This window comes from Zingiber officinale, chromosome 2B (genome assembly GCF_018446385.1).
Source record: "Zingiber officinale cultivar Zhangliang chromosome 2B, Zo_v1.1, whole genome shotgun sequence".
In the NCBI taxonomy this organism is placed as follows: domain Eukaryota; kingdom Viridiplantae; phylum Streptophyta; class Magnoliopsida; order Zingiberales; family Zingiberaceae; genus Zingiber; species Zingiber officinale.
The window spans coordinates 34,103,421-34,119,836 of record NC_055989.1 but is presented as its reverse complement, the minus strand read 5'-3'; the positions used below and the strand labels follow the sequence as shown (position 1 = coordinate 34,119,836).

Here is a 16,416-nt window from a genome sequence, read left to right as displayed (position 1 = left end):
TAGAGAGTTGATCAACAAATCAACTCATCTCGGTACCGGTCGACTGACACTTTCATCAGTCGACTAGTGCTACCATTGGCGGTAGCCAATGGCTACTTTGTAATGCCAATGGTTTGCTAACGACTACTTACCAGTCAACTGGTCACTGCTAGCTGAGCGAACAGAATCCTTCTGTTCGTTCCCAGTCGACTATCACTTCCACCAGTCGATTGATCCCGGTTACACACTCACACTCATCCTCTCTGGAGTCGACCTCTTGAAGCCCTCTTCCTTGGCCTTCGTCCCTCAGATGCACCTAAGCCCGCGACTCCTCTCTGTGCCATCCTTCACGTTGCCTTGAAGTCCGCTTCCCTCAGCTCCACTCCGTTGCTCCTTGTCCGGCGGTCCTTCGGATGTCTTCCACACCATCCTTCACCGACTCAAGGATCCGAGCCCTAGGATGAGCATTCTAAGCTTAGCTGCACCAAGCTCCTCATGTGTGTTTCATTAAGTCCTGCAAGACTTAAGCATACATATCAAACACATATGAAAGTCTAACTTAAACTCTTTGACACACACATCAAAACCATGATTGTACCGATCAAACCTAGGTCGATTGCACCAACAGATAATATAAACAAAATGAGTGTTTGGAAATAAATTAAGCGAAACTGGGGAAATTACTAGAAACAAAGTTAGGCTAGTTGCTAAGGGGTTTAGTCAAGTAGAGGGGCTTGACTATGATGAAACTTATGCCCTAGTCGCTAGATTAGAGTCCATTAGAATGTTACTCAATTATACAACCCATAAAGGGTTCAAGCTGTATCAAATGGATGTCAAATCCGTCTTTCTAAATGGACTAATAAAAGAAGAAGTCTATGTAGGACAACCACCTGGATTTGAAAGTCTAGATCACCCTGACTATGTTTTTAAGCTAAAGAAATCCTTATATGGACTTAAGCAAGCATCTAGGGCATGGTATGAAAGGTTAACCTCTTTCCTAACATCAAAAGGGTTTAACCAAGGTCAAATCGACTCAACCCTATTTGTTAAAACAATAAAAGAGGACATTTTTATAACTCAAATCTATGTAGATGACATAATCTTTAGTTCAACCAACTCAGAATTCCTAGAAGAATTTACAAATCTAATAGAATAAGAATTTGAAATGAGTCTAGTAGGAAAATTAGCTTACTTTTTAGAACTACAAATAAAACAAACAAATGAGGGTAATTATATTTACCAACAAAAATACACCAAAGAGTTACTAAAAAGATTTGGGATGGAAAATACTAAAGGAATAAAGACACCTATGGTAGTTAACACAATCCTAGATGATGACCCTAATGGAAAACCAATTGTCTTAAAATACTATAGGAGTGTCATACGTAGCCTACTGTACTTAACTACAAATCGACCTGATATTTTATTTGCAGTTAGTATGTGTGCTAGATACCAAACTTGTGCTAAAGAATCTCATTTGACTCAAGTCAAAAGAGTCTTTAGATACCTTAAAGGAATGTCAAATGTAGAAATTTGGTATCCTAGAACTAACATTTTTGAGTTAATAGACTATTCTGACTCAGATTATGTTGGATGAAAATTAGACCGCAAAAGCACAAGTGGTGGATGTCAATTACAAGGTCCATCACTTGTCAGCTAGTTTAATAGAAAGTAACACTGTGTTGTTCTATCTACAATTGAGTCAGAGTATATAGCTATAGGAGAGTGTGTCGCACAACTACTATGGATGATGCACACCTTAAAATATTTTAATTTAAACCTCACAAATGTAAAAGTATTAATTGATAATATTAGCTCAATTAATTTAACAAAAAATTCTGTGTATAATTCAAGAACCAAACATATAGAAATTAGACACCACTTTATCAGGGATCATGTAACTAAAGGAGATATTGAACTCAAATATATTGAGTCTAAGTCTAATTTAGCTGACATATTTACCAAACCCTTCCCTGAAAGTGAGTTTAACAATCTACATCGGAAGCTAGGAATGTATTTAATATACTAAGATTATTTAATTTCAAAATTATTTTCAAAAATGATGTTTTTAAAATTCTAGGATAAAACTTTCAAAACTTCCTATTTTTAGAATTTCAAAAATCAATTTTAGCCATAGACTATATCAATCCCTTAGAAAGCATGCTCCTATAGATCTAAGGTTTGAGCATCTCACCAACACATTAGTGCTAACTTGTTTGTGTATTTATGAACTTAGAAAGGGGTGAGATGCATAGGCAGATTGCCTAGACTTAAGATGCTTAATTCAGTGCATTAACACAAGTCTGGGCGTTAAATACAAAACACATATCAATCAGGTTAAGTTATTCAGTTTAGTCAAACACTAACTGATTACAATTGACTTAACCTGAATAACTAAGTGAAAGCTACTATCATCTGATAGTAAATGAGTAACTAATTGGTTAGACATTTTTTATGTCAGGTTCAGGGGAGAATTAATTCAATTTTTTTATTTAATATTTTTTAAAATTAGATTTGAAAAGTATTTTTTTAAAAAAACTAACTTTTACAAACTCAGCTTCGAAAATTTTAAATTGGATTTTTATAAATTTTGAAAATTAGATTTTGTTGACTTTGAAATTAAAGTTTGTAAACTTACCTTTTATAATCTAAAGATAAATTTTATATAAATTTATTTTTGAAAATTTATATAAACTTACTTTAATAAACCTAACTCTTTCTGAACTTAATACTTAAAAATTACTATAAGTTTAAAAATTAGCTTTTTGGAGGTTACAAACTTAGCTTTAAAATTTTATAAAATTAGTTTTGGTTTATCTTTCTTTTTGAAAACTAACTTCTATACAACCTGATGTTTGAAAATTATTTTCAAGCTTATTTTGAAAGTTAAGTTGTTTTTTCTAAACTTAGCTATTTTGAAAACTAAAAAGAAAAAGTTTAACGAAAAATTTTCAAATTTTTTCTACTTTAAAACTCCCCAAGTCAATCTGATTTTAATTATATATTGCATTATTTTCCTTAACCACTTATTTTTTTCCTACATTATTTTTTGATGAATGTCAAAGGGGGAGGGTTAGATGGTTTAAGTTAGTTAGCAATGAAAAATTACCAAAAATAAAACAAGACTAACTTGCTTGTGCTTATTTATTGCATATTTTTCACTACTTAACCAGGTTGTCATTGCATCAAAAAGGGGGAGATTGTTAGCGCGGTTAGCACTAACGATCTAACTCAGGTTTTGATGAATGACAAAGTAGGTTAAGTTAGTTTCATTGTAATCTAACGCTGTGACCAAGTGTGCAGGAGAAGCCCAGCTAGGTCGATGGGTCGACCAGATAGCTGGCACGAAGTCTAGACAGGTCGACGGGCTTACCGAATGTTTGGCACGAAGTCCAGCTAGATCGACGGGCCGACCGGATTGTTGGCACGAAGTTTAGACAGGTCGACGGGCTGACTGGATGTTTGACACGAAGTCCAGACGGGTCGAAGAGCTGACCGAACGTCTGGCAAGTAAGTTAAGGTAAGTCACTAGAGGGGAGTGACCGTGAAGATATGTTCCAGGGAAGGGAACTTAGGCGCCGATCCAACTTAGAACCATTTCGAAACTCTAAGTTGAGATCTTGACTAGATTCTGGTCTCGGTAAGACGGAATCTAATTACTACTTGTTCCTTATATAAATTGTGCTAACACATTATTTTTCAAGGTTGTATAATTTGCATTCCGCCTCAGACTAACGTTTTCTTGCAGGTAGCTAAAAAATGGAGGTCCGGGCGTTCGGAAGGGATTTGGGCGCCCGGAGTGCAAACTTTATCCCCGTCGCATGTCGCCACGTGGAGTACTCTGGTTGGCTAGGCTATGTAAGAGCTCAGGCGCTCGGAAGGGATCCGGGCACTCGGAGCCTCCTATATAAGGAGGGTGAGCCCTGTAGCAAAGAACAATTCAACCACAACGCCTTCCAACGCTTGCTCTGCTGTGTTGTGTTTCTGCTGCGAAGCTTTTCCGACAACGTGCTGTCTTTCTTCTTAATTCCTTATTGTTGTCGGTATTTATACTTTAAAAGCATTTGTAATTTCACTTGTAATCACATTTTTCGAACTGCTAGTGGATTGCCCAACGAAAGCACTCGACGAGTGTGGACATTGGAATAGGAGTCGACGAAGGTTCTGAATCAAGTAAAAAATTACTTGTGTTAGCATTGTTCTGTTTTCGATTTTATCTTTCCGATGCATACTCGATTTTCTACTCGAATTTCTAAATCGCTATTTACCCCCTCTAGTGAATTACTCGATCCAACAACCCCCTCTAGTGCTTTCGATACTATAAAAAATAGTAAATAAAGATGTATGATTTGATAGTATAGAATCCATAAAAAAAATTATTGGAGATTTTTAATAATGGAGCGAGTAGTAGATTTTTATACTTTTAATGTGATATTGATGTGAAATATTGAGGATCACAACAAACTTCAAGTGATTGTTAGGAGCGTATTGATTCTGATATGGATTAATTGGAATGTGTCTAAAGCACATAATAAATTTTAACTAAAACTCATTTATGACCTTAATTTTATTAGATTTGATTCAAATCAATGCCATTGCATTCTTAGGACTCATGCCCTTCAATATTCACTCGACCTCATATTTAGCTAGTTGCAAGATTTATTCTTTTTTATTTTTTTAGATTGAGAAAACTAGCGCTTTTAAAATTCACTATAACAATTTATCTTTTAAAATTAAAGGTGTTTCAGTACCTCAAATGTGTTAGATAAGCGCATATAAAGGGAAATATGTATTAGAAAAGAAGTGTATAGTTTAATAAATATGAAAATATAATTTATATATAAGTTTTAATTTTAATTTTAATTTTAATTTTAATTTTAATTGAGAGATGAGATTAAAGGTGTAAATGAACCAAATCGTTCATGAGCTATTCGAAGTTCGATTCAATAAAAAATCATTTGGGCTCATTTAATAAGACTCGTTAAGATAAATAAACCAAGCTCAAGTTTCATAATATTTAGTTCGTTAGTGTGGACATATTTATTAAGCTCATGAATTAATTTTTAAATAAAAAAATAATAATTTTGATATTAAATTTATAGATTTTACATTTTACTTATAAAATATATAGATAAATATATTAAATTTATTTATTAGAATAAAATTATAAATTTTAATATGAATATTATAATTTTTTTTAAATATATAATTTAATTTTTAATGAATATTTAAATTTATAATTTATATTTATTAAGCTCGTTTAAGTTGATAAAAATTTGAATAAGTTCGTGAATCATGAATATATTCGTTAAATAAAATTCGAGCTCGGTTAAATTATAAACGAATCAAATTTAAATATTTAAGAATTCGACTCAATTCGATTACTTGTACATTATTTTAAATAAAAAAACATCTATAATATGATGTTACATCGCTTTTTTTTTTAACGGAAATTGAGCTGGACTTTTGCCGTAGAATCGGCTGTTTCCTGTTTGTAAAAGGTCATTAATGCCAGCTGATGTAAGGCGAACCCTAACCTGCACGAAACCTCAGAAGGCTGCTCGTCTTCCCGCCGCGCCGCTCTGCCCTATACTACTTGATGGCGAATAGTGAGTATTTCCACTTTCTCTTGTTGTTGATTCCATGTGTTTGTCCAAAACACCCAATCTGTTTGGATGATTTCTTTTGCTCTTTCGATTCTCGTCTGTTTTAACGTTTTGCATTGGTTTTAAATTTTGGCAGCCATGCCTCGTTCTTTCCTTCAAGCGGCGGCCACCTCTGAGGAGGTTGCGCCCCCTCTGCGAGTTGTTCAGATTGAAGGGCTGGTAAATCCTAAACTTTTTTTTTTGTGCTTTTTTTTCCCATCTTGAAGATTGATGTTCTTCTTTTTGAGAGGACAAAATTTGATTCAAATCTGAAATCGACGAGCTTTCGTTATCAAAAAGAAAAGAATTATAATTATGGGGTTTAATGGTCAGGGATTTTTTTTCGAAATATTTTTGGGTTATGAACCTTGTATTCATTTTTGTTCTTTTTTTATATGTTTATATTGGCCTAGGCTTCATCTACAAATATTTGATAGTAACTAGTCTAAAAAACTGAATGGTTTTACCATCACAAGGATTATAAAAGTAGTATAGCTGGTCTCTCAGATTTATTGTAATCTAAAAGCTGCTTTGAAACAACGCATTCATCTAGGCTGATATGTTGATTTGAGATGTTGCTGGAATGGTTGTTCAAATTTGTTTGGTTTCTGAAAAATTTCTATTTTCAATTAGTAGTTTTTAGGAAGTAAAATAAAAATAAAAATAAAAATACTTATCACATCATTCACCTCTAAATAATTTAAATATGTAAAAAAATAAATCTAAATGTTTTTTTAATTTCTTATTTTCAACTTTCTGATTTTATTTTCTAAGAAATGGAAAATAAAAACAGAAATATTTCCCATTTAAACAAATAAATAAGATGAATGTATGCTTTTGAGCATTCTCTTGTCAAAAGAGAGAGTACTCTGGTTATACATTCAGAAAAATAATATAATGCCATAGAAACTATCACATCTTGCTCCTTTTTGTAACACATGCAAGTTTTGATTGTAAAGCATGAATGGGGTAAATGCAAGGCTAAACCAACATTGCATTATTAAGAGTTTCGGTAAATAATACAATTAAAAACCTAAAGCTCTTATATTAGTTTTAAGTTGATGTGGACATCGAGGTTATGTCTTTGTTGGATGTCGCTATAGTTGGAAGCAAATTAGCTACTGCCTAATTAGCTACTGATATAGTAGAAATAAATTAGCTATTGCCTAATTAGTAGAAAACAAATAATAACCTAATTTAACTGCTATTATAGTAGAAACAAGTAATGACCTAATTAACTTTTTTATTTTTGATTCCTTGTTTCCTTTGTGGGTTGGTCTTTCCTAAATCGTGTCATGTTTGACTCCTTATATAAGAAGTGTTATTATTAATAAAGGAGAGAAGAAAAATTGAGTAATTTGGACTTTGTCTAGGATGAGTCTTTCCCCCTCCCTTCCCCCTTACGTGTTGCATAACCAAATACGGATCTGGATCTCGACCTGTGACTCGATCTTGCACTCGGGACCATAACAACTTGGTAGCAGAGCCGATTATGGGTGAGAAGAATCCTATCACATCCAAACTCGATGCCTTCATTGAAAGATGACCTCACAACAAGTTTTCATGGAGCAAATTACCACCCACTAGCGAGGATGAGAGGAGAAAATGGCCGAGTTATCTTGTATCGGTTAAGAGACAAGACAACGGCCAGTGCCCACCGCAAACAACCTTACTAGCATGGAGTGTGGCCATTCCATTGCCTTGGAGGTCAGACTTGAACCGCCAATCAGCAGCACCCTGGTTCCGCGGTAATCGAAGATGGAGTTTTTCACCTATTCCAGAGAAGGGGATCCACTGGGCTAGATTAAAAGGTGCGAAAAATTCTTTGCCAACTAAATGACCATAGAAACTGACAAGGTTGGCCTTGTTGCCTTCCACTTGGTAGGGGAAGTCTAACTTTGGTTTGATTAGATGGAACAGGAAGAGCCAGATATGACTTGGAAGCAATTCAAAAATCATTGCCATATCTGCTTTGGGTTTAGGGAGAGCTATCAAATCTGAAGTAGACAGGCTCGATAGAAGACTATCAGCGGGAGTTCCAGTTCCACCTCGCCCGGAACTCGGACCTTTGACCACAACAACAAGTTGACTTGTTCATTGCGGGCTAGTTGAAGATCTCCATATCGACATTTAACTGCAGAAGCTTGAAAACCTGGGCATTGCAATGAATATGGCTAGAGCATTAGAATGGAAGCAACGCTTCCATCAAGGCAAGGGTTTGCTGTGCACAAATTGGGGCGGGATCACAACCAAGCTCAACATTAGCAGTGGATGGCCTCCTTTGGCGATGATCAAGAAAATGGGGGACACCAGCAAGGAGACTCCACCTGCTGCATTCTTCAAGCATCTAACTCATGCCGAGATGGCAGAATAGAGAGCCAAGGGCCGTTGTTTTAATTGTGATGAGTCATACTCCACTGGTTACAAGTATAAGTGCTTGTTTTGGATTGAAGTGCCTGATGATGATAGGGAAAGTGAGGAAGAGGGGGAAGTGGATTTAGAAATTTCCCTCCATAGTGGTGTTATACCTTATTTTCGAGCTTGAGGACAAGCTCAGCATGGGGGGTGATGATGTGGATACCTAGGTGGACACCTTTGTTGGACGCTGTTATAGTTGGAAGCAAATTAGCTACTACTATAGTACAAATAAATTAGCTATTGTCTAATTAGTAGAAACAAATAATGACCTAATTTAACTACTGCTATAGTAGAAACAGATAATGTCCTAATTAGCTTTTCTATTTTTGATTTCTTGTTTCCTTTATGATTGGCCTTTCCTGAATCGTGTCATGTTTGACTCCTTATATAAGGAGTGTTATTATTAATAAAGGGGAGAAGAAAAATTGAGTAATTTGGACTATGTCTAGGACAAGTCTTCTCCCCTCCCTTCCCTCTTACGTGTTGCGTGACCAAGTCCTGATCTGGATCTCGACTTGTGACTCGATTCTGCACTCGAGACCATACCATAAGTTAGAACCTCAGTAAATAGTCCTATAAGCTGGTCATTCTTGATGTTTCTTTTCCATTCTGATATTGGATCACTAACAGTTCATGATACATATCCTGAAATAGGCATTGCTTTTCTCTGATTATGATATTTGGATATCATGCAGGCTGTCTTGAAGATAATCAAGCATTGCAATGAGTTCTTGCCATCTCTAGTCACAGGTCAACTGCTTGGGTTGGATGTTGGAAGTGTACTTGAAGTGACCAATTGTTTTCCTTTCCCGGTATGAAGAGATACGTTTTGGTTGTATCTGATGTTGATGTTTATGGTGTTTTAGTTTTTTGATTTACCTTTATGAAATTATGAACATGTCTTAGATAAGAGAAGAAGATGAGGAGATTGAAGCTGATGGAGCCAACTATCAACTGGAGATGATGAGATGCTTAAGGGAAGTCAATGTGGATAATAACACAGTAGGATGGTATGTTATTGTTTTTCAGATATTAGAAGTAGCAAATTTCAGAATTATATGTAACTTAAAGCTGCCTTTGTTTTCATGAAATCTGCTAATAAATCTTTTATTGCATTAAGTTCTTCTAGCATTATACCTTTATGTTAGGTATTGATACGGTGAGAATTGATGCCACTTTTGCGCGTTAAATAATAAGAAATGTTCATCTTGTCTATTTTGGAAGAGGAGCCTTAGCGCAATGGTAAAGTTGTTGCTTTGTGACCAAAAGGTCAGAAGCTCGAATTTTGGAAACAACCTCTTGCAAAAAGTAGGGTAAGGCTGTGTACAATGGATCCTTTCTTGGGACCTCGCATGGCGAGAGCTTCGTGCACTGGATTGTTTTTTTTTTTCATCTTGCCTATTTTGAAATGATCTCTTTAATATAAGTTCTGTCAGCATAATGCCCTTGAGTATAGTGAGGTGTTTCAACATAATCCTCAATAAGATATTTTATGAAAAGTCTGTTCTATCTTGTTAGGCTTGATATTGGAAAAAGAAGTTGATGTAATAAGCTTCCACCGAAGGACCTGACTAACAATGGCCAAACAGCCATTGTGCAAGGACTTAAAATACACGTTTTCTGTGAACATTATGCCTTCAAGACTGGAACTAAAGTATCTTGTTCATTGTTCAATCCTAGCTTGCTGCCAAACACAAATTTGTTCCCTAATGCCAAATCTTTGAGGTTCAATATCTGAGAATACCTTTGTATTAGAGAGGTTATTCTCCCAACTGAGGCTGAACTGTCCCATCTAGATAATTGACCTTATGCATAAAAAATTTCTCTTTTCTTAGTCAAAAGAAAATAATCATTAAATTTGTTTACCAATTTGGATTTATAGGTACCCATTTCTTTAGATGTCTTAAATAGTTGCAGCTATCTGATTTTAAAGATATTGCTCACAATACTTTTGCAATACAATTCAATATAAACTTTATATATTGAGAGGAAAAGCTTAGGAAATTATTTTAAATCGGTGAGGGAAAGAAACACCCTGGAAGGAAGTGTCTTTGTAATGGTTTTAATTTGTGGATCCTTATAGATGGAATTACATAAGCTCTTCCAAAGTTTGTTTGTTAATATCTGTCTTTGCCCCATTTTTTGCAGTCATCTATCATTTACTTTATTCAGAGAAAATTTTTGCTGATAGAAGCTATCAGCTACTGTATTCTCTAAGCTCTCGTCTTTTGATTGGCTTTTATTTGCAGGTACCAGTCCACATTAATGGGTTCATTTCAGACTGTTGAACTGATTGAAACGTTCATGAATTACCAGGTAGTGCAAAGATAATTAATCATGTAATTTATCATCTAATGCAATTGTTTATTCAGATATCAGATCCTCTTTTTAAAGTGTCCTTGATTTCTGACATGAGATTTTATTGTTTATACTTGACATTTCGAAGATTTTATATGGTACAGTATACCCTGAATCTCTGAATGTCAACTAGTTGAGGATGTTTTCCTCTGTCATTTTGGATGAACCATACAAACATTAGCTACCATTATTCATGTTGAGTTTGACCGTAACAAGTTAGAAGTTGAAATGATAAACCAATTTATGAATATGCAAAGAAGAGCATCCTTTGCAAAATAGTGCTATAGATGGATTCAATTGGGATGAAAATATAGAGAGAATTGCAAGGTTTCACTGTAATCATGCCAAATTCAACTTACAAATGCAGATGCACATTAACTATTGCTGTCTTTTCTATATACTTTTTGAAGTCTATCAGTGTTTCAAAATTATAAAAGAAGTCCAAGTATTGCTCCTTGTTTTTGCAGTAGCAGAAAATAAGAAAGTTGGGCCTTAAAGGCATGGGATGTAAATATCAGTATCTGCATTGAAAGTTCAAAAACTAAGTATCAATCATGTCTGATCTGTCTGATTTGAATTGGTGAAATTAAATAAAAAAATGATAAAAGATAAATGATGTTATATTAATAATAACAAACTAATGTCGTCACATTATCGTATAATTAAATAATCATAATCAATTCACATTAGTTATTATTATAACTAATGATATGAATTTGACAATATGATATGCAATTGTTGTCAAATAATAAATCATTACTAATCTAAAAATTATCAGTATGAACATATTTTTTGGTGTATTATTGAGCTGAAATTATTAAAAATATTATGTTAGTATTAATGTTAAAAAATAACCACAATAATATTATAATACTAATCAGATATTAAAATATTATTATTATCAAATTAGTAATAGGTGGTATCTAAGACAAATAAATACTAATTACTATAAAAAATAAATTCAATGAATGATTATATTAATAATAAATTATATAAGAATTGAAAAGATGAAGTAGGTATTACTTAAGACAAATATATAAAAATTAATTTTTACGAACAATAATATTAATAATAAATTATATAAGAATTGAAAAACTGATGTGACTGGTAGTGATAACACAAACAATCTAAGTGATATTTAAAATAAACAAAGCTGTTTATAATAGGATAAATAAATGGTATGGTGATTGTTTATAAGTATCATTGTTGATATTAAACAATAATCAGAATATTATTGATCTGATTCAATTGTTTTTTATAATTAATACGTAACTATTGATCTGATTGTTTTAGTGCTATTAGTATAGTTTTAATGGGTATAAATATTTTAAGTTTTTATTGAAATATTAAGGTCATCATTATAAATTTATGTGTAATCAAGATTTAAAGTCCCGATCTATTTCAAAGTTTTGGATAGGGGCCAAAATGATATAGTTTCAGCACTTTGCCGTTTCATATTCTCTCTATATCGGTTGCTTTGATGAGGATGGAAAAGAAGAAGAGGCAGGAAGAAAAGGAGGAAACATACTTGAGGTTTTAGGTTGTTGAAGCAAGTCCTAATGAGCTCGCAACTTGCAAGCTAGTAGCAAAGATGCTTGTGCTTGGTGGGGAGTCACAAAAGGAGCTTAGTTCACTGGATGTTGTGACAAAGGTGGAAGATGCTCAAGCGATGGAAGAAGCTTGGGTGGAACTTGCGACAAGGAGGAAGCTTGAGTGGAGCTTGTGATGGAGGAGGAAGCTTGACAGAGCTTGTGAAGGACGAGGAAGCTTTGGCTGAGTTCACGATGTAGGAACAAGCTCGTGCAAAGCTTGTGATGGAAGAAGATCAGATGGAATTTGCGATGAGGGTGTAAGACTTGGGCAAAGCTTGGAAGGAAGGTGGAAGGATCATGGTGGGGTATTAGGAACTTCCTGTGTCCCAGTCGGTTGGCGGAGATGGACATGCACAACAAGCCGCAAATTTCAATGGCATTTAAAACAATATTTGCTTTTAAAACAATGGTGCTAATTATTAAAACAGTGTCACTAATTATTTGTTTTTAAAACAATGGCACTGTTCAAAGGATCATGGTGGTCAGTCTGCTAGCCAACAGGGAACAGGGTTTAAAACAGTCTCACTAATTATCAGTTAAACATATTGTGTTAATATGTACAGAAAGCCCCATATTCCAATTGTACCCCTGAGCCTCCATGATGTTGCATCATTAACAATCCCAGCAATGAGAAATGCCATTTGCAAGCCTTATCATAAGCAAGACTAAATCCATTAGGACCAGCCATTTGACATTATTTTTTTCCTGAGTTATCTAGAGGATAACAGTAATGCAGATTCCACACATAATGGAACAGCTGTATTTGTTTGATTGATTCTCTCTAAGCTGATAGCTTACCTCTTTATTTTTGGTTGAATTAGTGATTGGTGCTTGTTATTCAGTGGCTATACAAATGCCTTTCTTTGTATAGGAGAATATTCGAAGATGTGTTTGCATTGTATATGATCCATCAAGGTCTGCTCAAGGTGTATTAGCTCTCAAGGCTTTAAAACTGACAGATTCTTTTATGGATCTTTACCGCAATAATAACTTTACTGGGGAGAAGTATGTTATTCTTTATACTCCAAGTTAGTCAAGTTTGTAACTATTTTTTAAATTCTTGTTTACCTTCTATTGATTCTCTGTTTATAGGTTGAGGGAAAAAAACTTGTCATGGGTTGATATCTTTGAGGAGATACCTGTGAGTTGCTCGTCACTTGAAGCTACCATCCCCTATATGCTATTGCTTGTTTTTGCAAATTTAACTCTGCTTGTTTTTTACATACACGCCATTGCTGATGACAGATAGTTAGATGTCCTTTAACATGTATTTCATTCACCTTTGATTACTTGTGCTAATTATTTCTATTTGCTGGCTGGACAGATTAAAGTTTCTAATTCTGCTTTGGCTAGTGCATTCATGACAGAATTGGAGCCCGAGCTACCTGTTAAACAGGTCTATCTCTGCCTTTATGAATATTATTATTCAAGTTTGTTTTTTTTCATACTTATTAAGCCTAAAAGGCATATGCTGATGGTGTAACAGTGTGATTATGATCGCCTGAAACTGTCTACTGCTCCATATATGGAGAGAAACTTGGAGTTTTTAATTGATTGCATGGAAGATCTTTCTGCTGAACAGAATAAGGTTTGATGTGCTTTGACAATAATTTAATATTATTTTATCTAGAAGGTTTTATATTCAAAGTTGTCTTTCCTTCTTTTAGTTTCAATACTATTACCGGAACCTCTCAAGGCAACAAGCACAACAACAAACATGGCTTCAAAAACGGAGGTGAGGATGTGTAGATAATCAGTTTACCCAAGTATTGTTGATTTTTTTTTCCTTTAAAAAACAGATTTCATCTTTGTTTACTTCTCAGTGTGATAGATGGTGGGGTTTTGATAATTCACTTAACTAGTGTCTGGAATATATTTTGACATTAGGAAATAGAAGCGGAATACTATAGAGATGCCTATATGATATGTGAACTAAATGCCATCAGCAGTAATATTAACAATAAGTTCAAACTAATTGGAAAAATTCAATTAAGTGTTTTCTAATCTATCTTGAATTTGTTATCTATTAAATTTCATGCAAATTCTAAAACTATTTCTGCTAGAAATGTATAAAAGGTTGATTTTTTTTTCGTCTCGTACCTGCTGTTTCAAGTGCCTTAGATCTGTGAGTCAATTATGATATTTGTTTTGACAAATTGTATAGAAAAAGCTCTGCAGCTTCAAATTAACTCAGTTACTTCTAACTTTTGAATTGCATATCTATGATCGCTTTACTAATCATTGATCTGCCCGAATTTGTTATTTATTAAATTTCATGAAAATCCTAAAACTATCTCTGCTAGAAATGTAAGAGTTGATATGTTTTTTGTTCTTATCTTCTGTTTCAAGTGTCTTAGATCTGTGAGCCAATATGATATTTGTTTTGACAAATCATGTAGAAAAAGCACTGCAGCTTCCATTAAACCCAGTTACTTCCAACTTTTGAATTTACTAATCATTGATCTGCCCTGATTCCTACAATTATAGTTAATTTATTGGCCTGGTCATGGAGTTCAAATTTACTTACTTTGGTTAAATCTAATTAAAACCTTATCGAATAAGGGTCTCTGTTGGTGGGGAGCTGTGAATCTAAATAAAAAAACCTCAGTCAACAATATAGGGCCAATTTATCTGGCCCTCCATATTTAACAAGGAACTTGACATGCATGTAAAGAAATATATAACCTAGAGTATAATAGAGGAATATAATCATTGTATCCCATATCCAATAGTTGGAACTTAGACGGTTGGTTGGACAGATTTCAGAACCTAGGATTTTTAGGTGCATGCACACTTTCTAAACTCAAAACTTAGTCAAATGCTTGGATCAGTATGTGCTACTTGGCCACTAAATCAGTGATAAGTAAAATTTATATTATAAATGCCATGTTCTTTATTGATATCATATAAGTAAAGTTTAAATTATGGTGACAAAATATTTGTCTTTTAATATGTAGAGTGGAGAACATGGCACGGAAAGCAGCTGGAGAAGAGCCCTTACCAGAGGAAGATCCAGCAAATCCAATCTTCAAACCAATTCTTGAGCCATCTCGTGTAGATAGCTACCTCATTACAAATCAAATATCGAACTATTGCAACCAAATTAATGGGTAAGTAAATCTTTTGACAATTTTTTTCTCAGCAATCCAAACAAAAGCGATTCATTTGTACTTTATTTGCTATTTTTGAAGATAGATATTACATCATAAGAGTACGTCAAGAGATTTAATTGACACAATGCCTGCTTTCATTAACTCACTCTATTTCAATGGTAAATTAATAAATTATATCCACATTCCATTTAGTTCATCTGTATGGCATCCTTTTTTTTTCTTTTCAAATATCTCTTTTAGTTTATAATTTTCTTGTTTAATCAAATTTAACACAAGATAAAAATCTATTGTGTTAGCTAAATAATTTTTGACTAGAGATAATGGTTCAATAACATATGACAGATAGTAAAAATTACTTGTTATTATATATTCATTAACATCCACTTAGGTTAAATTAGTGATATTTGGATTAAAGGGAGTTTTATGACAAAGAAATTGAAGCAAATGTAGTTATACCATGTGAATGCTCAAGTCTGTATTTTGTTCTTCTTGGACGTGTCAGTCGTTTTTCTGTATTGATCCTAGTAGTTTAGGATTTAGTGTTTATGGCTACTCTACACCGTGTGTCTTAGTGTTTGGAGTGGGCGTGTCTTAACCTATAAACTGAATGAGTTTTGCATTGAAGCTTTTTCCCTTCCAATGAAAATTGCAGAGTCGCAACTCAGAGTTTCAATAGATTGTACCTAATGAAGGCTTTGCACGAGGACTAAATCTAGTCTGGTTCGACGAAGTACTGGTGTAATGATCCATCATTGGAATTTTTGTACCAGTTATTATAGTCTGGACACTTAAATAGTTCAAGTAACAGCAGCTCAAAGCAATGCTTCAAGATTTCTACATTCATAGCCTTGTTTCTTGTAAAACTTGTTGTTTCATCCTTCCTCTAACTTATGGCACTATTAGCTGCTCTGTTAACTTTTGATAATTAAGTGATCTGCTTTTTGCGGTGATTTGTTGGCAAATTGGATTTAGAAAATCAATTATTTCATTCAAATTTCTGTTTGGGATTTAGAGAAATGGAATATACCGAAATATTTAGTAAAGTTATCGCACTCAATGTATTCTGGATGAATTCGTTGTGGTAGACTGATGGCTGCAGGCTACATTTCAGAGTTTGATCACTAAACTCAAGCAAGCCCCGGTTTAGTTTCAGGCAAGGAATGCGTCCGTAGTGGTCAAATTATTAGACAAAGCTGGCTGTTGGGTCGTGATCAAATTCCTTGACAAAGCCAGCTGTTGGGTGACATTGTCGCACTTTCAAGTTTACCTCTGGATTATCTAAAAAAATAAAATAAAAAAAAAATCAGA

General features: G+C 34.0%; 1 protein-coding gene across 1 annotated transcript; it reads left to right on the top strand.

The window, feature by feature from the left end:
- Positions 1 to 5,434: 5,434 nt before the first annotated feature.
- Positions 5,435 to 16,070, top strand: LOC122045577 (eukaryotic translation initiation factor 3 subunit H-like). Its single transcript, XM_042605858.1, has 12 exons — positions 5,435 to 5,591; positions 5,725 to 5,807; positions 8,741 to 8,857; positions 8,952 to 9,055; positions 10,295 to 10,361; positions 12,867 to 13,000; positions 13,088 to 13,136; positions 13,320 to 13,391; positions 13,482 to 13,583; positions 13,663 to 13,730; positions 14,953 to 15,105; positions 15,761 to 16,070. The coding sequence occupies exons 1-12, from the start codon at positions 5,582 to 5,584 to the stop codon at positions 15,816 to 15,818; spliced, it is 1,017 nt and encodes a 338-aa protein (XP_042461792.1). The 5' UTR covers positions 5,435 to 5,581; the 3' UTR covers positions 15,819 to 16,070.
- Positions 16,071 to 16,416: the final 346 nt, after the last annotated feature.